The following is a 10954-nucleotide window of genomic DNA, read 5'->3' on the forward strand; positions in this document are numbered from 1 at the left end:
CTCAAGTCCAATATCCTTCTCTTTTCTAATTCTCTCCTAACCAAATCACACCCTTAAGGATGAGTTTTCTATCCTACAGCTGATGCTGGAACTCACGGTGACTTCATGCCCTGCTCAGTAACCCGCCCAGAGCGTTCACAGCACATGAACAGCCTCTCCAAGTCCAACATCCTCCTCTTTTCTAAGTCTCTCCTAACAAAATCACACCCTGAAGGATGAGGTTTCTATCCTACAGCTGACACTGGAACTCAGGGTGACTTAATGCCCCACTCAGGAACCCACCCCAGAGCACTCATGGTGCCTGAACAGCCCCTCAAGTCCAATGTTTTGCTCTTTTCCAAGTCTCTCCTAACAAAAATACACCCTGAACAGCCCCTTCAAGTCCAACCTTCTGCTCTTTTCTAAGTCTCTTCTAATAAAATCACACCCTGAAGGACAAGGTTTCTATCCTACAGCTGAGGCTGGAACTCAGGGTGACTTTAATGCCCCACTCAGGAACCACCCCAGAGCACTCATGATATCTGAACAACCCATTCAAGTCCAACATCCCACTCTTTTCTAATTCTCTCTTAACAAAATCACACCCTGAAGGATGAGGTTTCTAGCCTACAGCTGACTCTGGAACTTGCAGCGACTTCATGCCCCGCTCAGGAACCCAGCCCAGAATGGTCACAGTGCCTGAACAGCCTGCAAATCCAACGTTTTGCTCTTTTCCAAGTCTCTTAACAAAATCACATCCTGAACAGTGAAGTTTCTATCCTACACTTGACACTGGAACTCAGGGTGACTTTGTGCCCCGCTCAGGAACCCTGAAGGTGCCTGAACAGCCCCTTCAAGTCCAACATCCCACTCTTTTCCAAGTCCCTCCTAACAAATTCACGCCCTGAACAGCGAGGTTTCTACCCCACAGCAGAGCAGGGCACCTATCCTGCACCTGCCAAAGGGAATAAAAATACACAGCGCTTCCCACACTGCAAAGCCCGCAGTGAGTGGTGTGTTGGTAAATTAGGGCAAGCTATGCTTCCCCTGCCTCCCTCCCTCTCCCCCCGTGAGCATTTGAGGGTTCCTGTTGCCTGCGTGCAGGGGACAGATCAGTTACATTTATGCAGAACATTGCAATCTGTCAATATAAACACTATGTAAGCATGAGCCACTTGTAACATTACTACTGTCTTGACAAGTGTTTGCAGAGGGGGCAGAGCTGCTGGGATCCTTCTGCTCCCAGAGGGGAAGCAGAGCAAAATCCCAACCAGCAGCAAAAAATGTTCCTTCCAGCGAGAATTAAAAAAATAAATATTGTTTTTAAAGAAAAGAGGTGCATCAAAACTGAATCAGACTCCAAATCAGAACAGAAAATAGAGGAGTTGATTTATGGCCTGGATCACCTCAGATTCACAGATCAGGAAAGCAGAAGCTCCCACGGGTTGGTTTCCCTTCCCACCAGCACAGGGCACAGCAGGATTGAAGTTCCTCGGCCCCCCTGTCACCCCAGCATGGCTAATCCTGTCACCTGCCACCTCCAAAGCCCAGAAGTGCAAGTCCCAGCACAATCCCCAGATGCTGCTCCGGCATTCCCACCACCCCCAGCCACCCCGGAGAGAGGAAAGGCAGGGAGGGAGGGCAGGTACCCACGCCCAGAGCGTGTCAGGCACCGGGAAAGCAAAGCAGGGAGGAAAACTGAAACGCAATGCTTCCTCAGGGATCCTGGCAGCCTGGGGCTGCTCCAGACTCCCCCCAGCAGCCTGCTGGAATATGGTGCAAATCAGTGCTCAGACAGCCCAGCTGCAGAGCCCGGGGCTGGATATAAAAGCAGGCTCACCCCTGGGGCAGCCAGTGCATCCCAGCGGGCTGACACAGAGCCCCAGGCAAGGCCTCCCCCCAAAAACACAAAATTCCACAAAATTCAGCCACCACCATCATCATCCTCCTCCTCAAGGGCAGCTCTAAGTGCACAAAGAGCCAGCAGGGCTGTGCTCAGTTTTACAGACATGCTTTTTCCTCTCAGTCAAAAAGTTTCTTATCAGCCAAGGTTCAGGAGCTGCAGCATCACCACATCCCTGATCCCTGCAGCCAGGCTCTCCAGCTGCTTCCTAAGAGTTAGGGCAGAGCCAAAGCCTCCAAACTCCTCCTGAGCAGGTGCCTGCATGGTCTCAGCTCTGCTCAGCATCACTGCAGGTGCAGGAACCCTGGGTCCTGCTGGCACCTGCTCCAGGAGGAGGGCAGCGACGCCCAGCTGCCAGAATTCCTCTCAAGAAAAGGGAAAATCTCTCTCTTCCTCCACAAACCATCACATTTAGCACATCTCCCAGTCAGACAGCCTGGGGATGGAGTAGAACAGCAGCAAGAGCCCCACCTGCACCACAGTTTAACTCCCACACATCCCAAACTCTGCTTCCAGAGGGCATTTATCCCACTCAGCCACTTGTGCATCCCTCCAAGAACACCAGGGCAGCACAGCAGCCTCCAGCCGTGGTGTCCCCAGCCCAGCATCCCCTCCAGGGACAGGCTCAGACATAACTCCATGCTGACACAATCTCATTACCCTGTAACCATGCCCCGTTTCTGTCCCTGGGCACTCATTCCCCACCAGGCCAAACATTTGGAGACGTGGAATTCTTTCCCTGAAATGAGACATTGGGGCTGGGGGGGGGAAGGGCTCATCCACAGCTGTCTCTGTCCCCCTCCAGGCCGAGGAAGGGAGCAGCCACAGTGTGACATCTGCTGAGCACTGCCTCGCTCCGTGCCCCACCACCTCCTCCACAGGGATGCCAGCACCCAGAGGGGCCAGCAGGCCACCAAAAAGTGGCTTTGCTTCGAAAGAAACATCCCTTTCCCTGCCTGGAGGGTGTAATTTAGCTCAGGTCATTCAGCCAAGCTGCTAGCAGGGATTTATCAGAATGAACAGATGTGCTGCCTCACCTGGAGCAGCTCCTTCATGAACGTGGCAGAAGAAAAAAGATCAATACCAGCCTTCCCAGGGCATTTGCAGAGAAAACTGGGGAGTACTGCAGGGACTCTCTGCAGTTCTACTTGCAGAGAAAACTGAGAAGTTCTGCAGGAACACCCAGCTTTTACCAGGTGGGATTTCTTTCCTTACCAACAGAGAGAAACCCACAGCAAGGAGGGAACAGCTCTTCCACACACACTTGTGGGTTATCAGGAGCTGGGATCTCAGCACTGACTATTCCCAGTGGCCCCAGCAGCTCTGCAAGTGCAACCTCTGCTCTTGGAAGAACAAAGAGGGGATCAGCTGCTCCTTCGCTGGGGCTTTAACCAGAAACAAGGAGGTTTTGCATAAGCAAACCCCACTGCACAGCACAGCAGCCCCGGAGTGCACATCTGGCAGCATCTCCTCTCTGCCAGGCAGGGAGTCTCAACCCAGAAACAGCAGCTGTACCAAGACAGAGAAAATCCCAAAGCAGTCAGGACAGACAGCAGACACTGCCCTTGGCTCAGAACGTCCCTTGCACAGTTAAAACCTCTCCAAGGCAAGAGAGAAAGCCCAGAAGGAACTGGAATGAGTTACCTGCTGCTCTAGAGCAGATAGCAGCACAGCAGGGATTAATGGGAGAGTTACAGCCAAGCTCCTTGCAGAGCCCGTCAGTCCCCAAGGCACAACTGAGCTGCACAGTGCCGGTGGTCCTGGGCAGACACACGAGCCAGCGGGCTGGGAACAGCCCTCTGCACACTGCCCAGGGGGAAAAGGGCTTTTCCTAAAAACCTGCACACACAGGACAGGCTGTTTCCTTAGAAAACCAGCCCCAGCAGCAGGAAGTGAAACGGTTGTGGAGTTGGAAACAGAAGATGTAAGTAGCGCTGTTTGCAAAACTTTGCCAGACCACAAGCAATGGACAAGCCTCAACACCAGGATTTGTTTTACTGGAAAGAAGGGGGGGAAACCTCAAGTCTGCTAAAACATTCTCCAGGGCTGGTCCAGTGGCTCCTACCAGTGGTCGCAACACAACATCCCCAAAAAAAGGGGAAGAAAAGAAAAAAAAAAAAAAAAAAAGGCAGAATCTCCACTGTTGTGTAAACTTACACAAAACCTCTTACACAGGTGCTCGCGTCAAACTCCTCTCTCAAACCGATAATATTTTACGACAAATAGTTTAAAATGAAGGATAAGAGGCAGCGACAGCCCAAAAAGCACAGAGGGAAAACCCGCACGGAGCTGAGGCGGCTGCGGGGGTCATCGAACGGGAGCGGGGCGAATTGGCTGGTCCAGCTCACCGCACGGAGCCGGGAAAGCGGGATAAGGGAGATAAAAACAGGGTGATAAATCCCCGGGATAAGAGGGATAAAACCTCAGTATAAGGGGGATAAAAGCCCCGGGATAATGGGATAAATGGCCGGGATCGGGGGTCGGGAAGGGACCGGGATCCACCTGCGCGACGCGCGCCGGGCCGGGAGCGCCCCCTGCCGGCCGCGCCCCGCGCCGCGCACAGGTGAGCGCCGGGGATGCGGCGCCCGCACCCGCGGATCCCCCAAAAAACAACCGGCAGCACCCCATTGCCGGCACCGGGTGTTGAAACCCGCGATTTAATTGAGGGGAAAAAGGAGTTTTCTCCTCGCTGTCCCATGCTACCGGGGTTACAGCTCGCGGCTGGTGCGCTGCAGGTCCGCTCAGCGCGGGGAACCCGTGCGGGGAACGGGGGAACGAAGCGCTCGCTCGCCCCCGGTCCCGGGATACAGGCCGGCAGCTCCCGGAGCGCCCGGTCCCGCCTGGCAAATCCAAGGGGATTCCGAGCGCTGGGACGCCGGACAGCCGCGGGCACAGCGCTGTCGCTGCCCCTGTCCCGGCTGTCACTCCAGGAGGGGATGCCCGCACCCCCGAGAGACGGAGGGTGCCCGCAGGAGAACAGCGGCATCCCCACCAAAGCGCAAAACCCCTCGAGCGTCAAAAAAAAAAAAAACAAACTCGGGCAAAAGTTAAAGAGCAGGAGCTGGTGGGGGGGGGCACCTACCCGAAGTAGGCGGCGGAGGGCCGCGGGGCGCAGGCGAGCAGCCCTAGGAGCGCGCAGGAGGAGAGCCATCCCAGCAGGACGTGTCCATCCAGCATCTTGCAGCGGCGCCGGCGCTGCTCATCTCGTTCCCCCGCCGCGCCCGCTGCGGCCCCGCCGCCCGCCCCGCTTCTTATAGCGCGGCCGGCGGAGAGAGCCCGAGCGGCGGCGGGGCGGGCCGGGGAGGGGCCGCCGGGGGGGGAGGGACACGGGGGAGAGGCGGGCTGCGACACGGGGACACGCCCCGGGAGGAGGGACACGGAGCGGAGGGGCGGGGAGAGAGCGGGGAACGCGAGCGGAGCGCGGAGAGGGGAGCGCGGGACGCGCTGGGGAAGGGGAGAGGGCAGGAGGGGAGAGAAAAGGGCAGGGGAGAGAGGGATGAGTGTGCCAGGGTGGGTGTGCAAGGGATTGGCACCTGGGCATGGCACGGGCAGCAGGGCCAGGTGTGCAAGGCGTGGCTGTTGCAGGTGCCGGGGCTGCAGCAGGGAAGATGTGCAAGGGGTGGGTGTGCCACATCTGGGCAGCTGTGCACGAATGGAGCAGTCCCGAAAGGGCTGGATGTGCCGGGGTGGGCAGCTGGGCAAGGGCTGGATGTGCCAGGGGTGGACAGCTGTGCAAGGGATAGGTGTGCCACATCTGGGCAGCTGTGCACGAATCAAGCAGTCCTGAAAGGGCTGGATGTGCCGGGGGGGGCAGCTGGGCAAGGGGGAGGTCTGGCACATCTGGGCAGCTGTGCACGAATCGAGCAGTCCTGAAAGGGCTGGATGTGCCAGGGGTGGGCAGCTGGGCAAGAATGGAACAGTCCTGAAAGGGCTGGATGTGCAAGGGGTGGACAGTTGTGCAAGGGATAGGTGTGCCACATCTGGGCAGTTGTGCAAGGGATAGGTGTGCCACATCTGGGCAGCTGTGCACGAATCAAGCAGTCCTGAAAGGGCTGGATATGCCGGGGTGGGCAGCTGGGCAAGGGGGAGGTCTGGCACATCTGGGCAGCTGTGCACGAATGGAGCAGTCCTGAAAGAGCTGGATGTGCCAGGGGTAGGTGTGCCACATCTGGGTGGGTGTGCAAGGGTTTGGCATCTGGGCATGGCATGGGCAGCGAGGCGTGGGTGTTGCAGGTGACACCGCTGGGTGGCCGTGCAAGGATCAGGGAGGTTGTGCAAGGGGGAGGTTTGGCACATCTGGGCAGCTGTGCAAGAATGGAGCAGTCCTGAAAGGGCTGGATGTGCCAGGGGTGGGGAGCTGAGCAAGGGAGAGGTTTGGCACATCTGGGCAGCTGTGCAAAGGATTGGCATCTGGGCATAGCATGGGCAGCAGGGCCAGGTGTGCAAGGCGTGGGTGTTGCAGGTGACAGGGCTGGGTGGTGGTGCAAGGGTCAGGGAAGATGTGCGAGGGGGAGGTTTGGCACATCTGGGCAGCTGTGCAGAGGTCGGGTGTGGGGAGGCACAGCCCTTGCACACTCGTGCGCACACCCACAGCGCTGGGAGCAGTGCAGGCACGCCGAGCAGGCCGGGCAGGAAGCAGTTAATGCCCTGAATGTCACCCCTGCGGCCGGCAGCGTTTTTCCAGGCCTGTCGATGTCACTGTCACCGTCATCCTGGAGGTAATTCCAGCTCCCGAGGACGGGAAGGTTCCCCTGCTGGGCGTGTGTGTGTCACACTGCTGAGCCAGCCGTGTCCCCGTGGGGACACAGCCAGGAGGACACTTGGCACTGGCTGCCATCTCCAAAGCCACCATCCCTGGGGGTTTGAGCTCAGCCCCGGCAGGTGACATTTGGTGCATGTGGTGCTCAGAATGGGGGCATTGGTGTTTCTGACCCCCAGAATGTGTGGGCAGAGCAGTTCGGGAGCCACACAGGGGGACGGTTCATGGGGATAAACCTTTTGTCCTGGAACAGCCCCTGGAGTGACACAGAGAGCTCAGTGAATTCATTCTCACCCCTGACCGTACCCTTGAGCATTCCCAGCCTTCCCAGCACTGTGCAAACTGTGTGGATCCTGCTTATTTTTGGGGTGAGAAGGAGAAAGAATATTTTTTTTATTTTTTAATGTTTAAAACACCTCAGCCCAGTCCCTGACCACATTTTTGCCAAAACAAAAGTGTCCTCGTGGAAAAGCATCGTTCAAAGCTCCCCACATCCACCCGGGCATGGGATGTGGGGCTCCCACTGTGGCTCTGCATCAGCACCCCATGAGATGGGGGCTGAAACTGGCTTGGGGTGGGTTCCAGCTTCCTCAAATCCATGTGATTCACCATTATGTGGGAATATCTCAGCTTCCTTCTCCCTGTGAAGTGGCACCGAGTCAGCCCCCTGTGGGTGCTGGGGGTCAGAAGCCCCGTGGGGCCGCCGCAGTCATTTTATTTCATTAAAGCCCCATCTAGAGGCCTTTCCTGGAGGAGAACTCGGCAGATAGGACCAGCGCCAGGGTCACGCTGAGTGTCCTTATCCTGCCACCCGAGCCCTTCCAGCTTGGGAAAAGGCAAGGCAGGGCTGTAGGTGGAGGCCAGGACAAGCAATGTTATCACTGGGAGGCTTTTCCTGAGCGTTTCTCTGGTGGAAAAAGCAGCTTAGGAGTCATTTTCCACGCACATCCCCAAGGAGCTGGTGATCCCAGCACGTGGAAGGAAACTCCAGCTGCTCCAGGCAGCCCCTGTGGGTCATGGAAAGGCAGCAAGCCCCTTTGCTGTTACTCATTTTCTCTGCCAGACCCGGGGTGATGCCCTGGCTCTGTGCGTGACTCTTTCCAAAAATAGTCCCCACTTCTGCTTCCAGCCAGGACAAAAAGGGAAGCCCGAGCAGGCAGTGGCTCCCCCGGGGTGCTGCTGCCTGGGGACCACGCATGCAGCATCTTCCTGGGGCAGCTTGGTGGCTTCCAGGTCCTTCAGGTGACAGAAATCTCGGTGTTTCTGCTCAGGGCAGGGGCCTCGGGCGCTGTCCCCGCAGCCACCGACAGCAGAGGGCAGTGCCACATAGGAGCAGTGCCACACAGGCTCTGGGAAAGAAAATTTTTCTGTCCGGGAGGGAAGGGACACAGCAGAGCCACGGGGAAGCAGCCAAGCACACAAGGGATTTGGTGGTGTAAGTGGTGTCGCAGACATCTTTTCATGAAAATCCTTTCCTTTGGATTTTTCCTCCTGAGAAGCTGAGAGGCCTCAGGAACAAAATGTAAACATTGATTATCTGCTGCTGTGGGATGCAACAGGTGGATCTGGGATTGGCCCATATTGGATGTTTTTAATTAATGGCCAATCACAGCCCAGCTGGCTCAGAATCTCTATCCGAGCCACAAACCTTTGTTATTTATTCCTTTCTATTCTTAACCAGCCTTCTGAGATGAAACCTCTTCTTCTATTCTTTTAGCATCATTTTAATGTAATATATATCATAAAATAATAAATCAGCCTTCTGAAACATGGAGTCAGAGCCTCGTCTCTTCCCTCATCCTGGGACCCCTGTGAACACGGTCACAAAGTGGCAGTTCCAAAGGGTCATAATTGTTTTCTTTGGGATGAAAAGATGCCAGGTGCAGGGATAATGCTGGACAAGGGGCCCCAGAGTTGTTGTCACCTCTGGTGTGGCAGCAGCACAAACCCTGTGTCCTCACCCTGTGGGAAATGCATTTGTAGAGAATTTTTAAATGACCACAACCTCACCGCTGTGCTTCTGGAATGTGCTCCTGCAGGCAAAGCAGTTGTGGGAGTGACCTGTGAGGATCCAAGCCTGGCATCCTGCAAAGTGTCCTGACATCCCATTCCCTGTGTCCCTGTCCTGTGGGTGACACCATCCCATGGCAGCTCAGCCAGCACTGTTGTGTCCACTCCAGCAGGCTCTTCCCAAGGGTGGCTGATTTCAAGTTTTCCTGCTCCATGACTCAGCTCTGGAGCAGAGCCTGCCTGAGGCTTCCCCATCCCACAGGAGCCCTTGCTCCCATTCATGTGATTTTTGCAGCTCATCATTTCTCCAGGGCTTCCCTTCTGTCAGGAGCCAGGACATCCCTCTGGCTGTCCAGGATTGCCAAGACCCCTGCCAGGGGGCTCAGGGACCCTGGCACGGAGCCCAAAACACCTGTGGGTTTGATTATGACCCATGGAGCAAATTACCAACCTTAGATGAAGATCTGCAAGCCATGACAGTTTAGGTAGAATATTAGTGAAGTTATCACAGGGTGGAAAAGTAGATTTTGGGGGTTTTGGTATGGGGGTTCAGGGGCAAGATGGAGGGATCTGGGTGTGCCCAGCCTTTCTCCTTCTTCTTCTTGGCCTCCGTCTTCTGCTGTGATGGTGGCACTCACAGATTGGTTTAGAGTAGAAGCTCACTGTCTAACACAGGTGATAGGAACTGGACAGTAATTGTAAACATTGTACATGTAGTTTTTAGTATAAAGACATAACAGTGCCCCAGGGCAGGCAGAGTGCCTGGAACTGTCCTGCTGGACAGACCTCAGCTGGACAGAAATAAGAATTTTATAGATAAGATACAATAAACAACCTTGAGACTGAGAAATGAAGAGCTCTGACTCCTTCTTCAAGCACTCAGGCTGGGAAAGAGACTTCCCAACTTTTCTTGGAGTCATTCTGACCAGCAAGAGATCCCAACACCCTTCCCTCCCTAAAGCTTTGCTCCAGGTGTTTTTTTCTGCAGTGCAACACCAGCTTCCACCCACCATCCAAATCATCCATTGGAGAGCAGGGGGTTTTGCCCATGGAGGTTTCTCTGCCTCTCCAGGGCAGCCACTCCAGCTCAGCAGGAACGACTGACTCACAGGAGGGTGAGAGGCGAGGAAAATACCGGTGAGCTCATCTCGCTCATCCCTCCCTGCCAGCCCTGCACGGATTCCCCATGAGGTATTTGGCAGCCACTCCCAGGCTGGAGTAACCCAAGCAGGGCAGGAGGGGCAGAGACCTCACCGGGCTGGGCTGGGCCGGGTGGCCGAGGCCGTTCCTGGGATAGCTGAGAAGCCTCTGGTGGTGTTTCCTCCGTTTGGAGCCACTCACATTTCCCTTTCTCAGTTCCCTGAATTAGAAGTGGGCCTGGTGTTTCTGTGCCCTCCGGAGGGAGGCTGAAATAACAGACAGGAGCCAGGAATGTCGCATTCACATTTTCTGAAAAATGCCTTCACCCAGGATTTTTCTCCTGGGAAGCTGAGGAGCCTCAGAGAAAAGGAAAACAATTCTTATCTCATTTGCTTCTCCTGTGTTTAGTTCATCTGCAATGTGTTTGGACATTGTTTACCAACAGGTGGTTGTTTGATTGGTTTCTGGTGAGTTGGTTTCACTCACTGTCCAATCCATGCCAAGCTGTGTTGGGACTCTGGAGAGAGTCAGGAGTTTTCATTATTATCTTTTTAGCATTCAGTAAGCATCCTTTCTGTATTCTTTAGTAGAGTTTAGTATAGCATTCTTTAATATAATATTGTATCATAAAATAATAAATGAGCCTTCCGAGAACATGGAGTCAGATCCATCATTCCTGCCTTTGTTGGGGCACCCCACATATACAACACAAGGAATGCTACCTGCCCACGGGACAGCGTTTGTCCCCCTGGGATCACACCCTGCTGTTGGATTTACAGGGATTCCCTCTAATTTAGGCAGTTGTTGCTTCCAAGTTAAACAGAAGGAAGCACCAATTCTTCACCTTTTTGCATGAAGTGACCTTGAGGTGCCTGCGCCTTCCTGAAGAGAATCATGGAAGCATAAAAAGGTTGGGAGGGGCTTTAAACTCATCCAGCCCCACCCTTGCCTTGAGTAGGGACAACTTCCACTGTCCCAGGGTGCTCCAGCCTGGCCTTGGACATTCCAGGGATCCAGGGGCAGCCACAGCTGCTCTGGCAATTCCATCCCAGCCAGGAATTCCCAATTCCCAATCTCCCATCCATCCCTGCCCTCGGGCACTGGGAGCCATTCCCTGTGTCCTGTCCCTCCATCCTTGTCCCCAGTCCCTCTCCAGCTCTCCT

At 55.2% G+C, this 10954-nt stretch overlaps 1 protein-coding gene across 1 annotated transcript in view; it reads right to left on the bottom strand.

Annotated features, from left to right (window-relative positions):
- The window catches only part of WNT9A (Wnt family member 9A), a 66545-nt gene extending 61446 nt beyond the window's left edge, over window positions 1-5099 (bottom strand). The window contains exon 1 of the mRNA XM_058028789.1: window positions 4965-5099. Within this exon, the coding sequence (XP_057884772.1) occupies window positions 4965-5059 (95 nt within the window). The 5' untranslated portion in view covers window positions 5060-5099. The remainder of the gene's footprint in view (window positions 1-4964) is intronic.
- Between the last annotated feature and the right edge of the window lie 5855 nt (window positions 5100-10954).

This window comes from Melospiza georgiana, chromosome 1 (assembly GCF_028018845.1).
Source record: "Melospiza georgiana isolate bMelGeo1 chromosome 1, bMelGeo1.pri, whole genome shotgun sequence".
Taxonomy (NCBI): domain Eukaryota; kingdom Metazoa; phylum Chordata; class Aves; order Passeriformes; family Passerellidae; genus Melospiza; species Melospiza georgiana.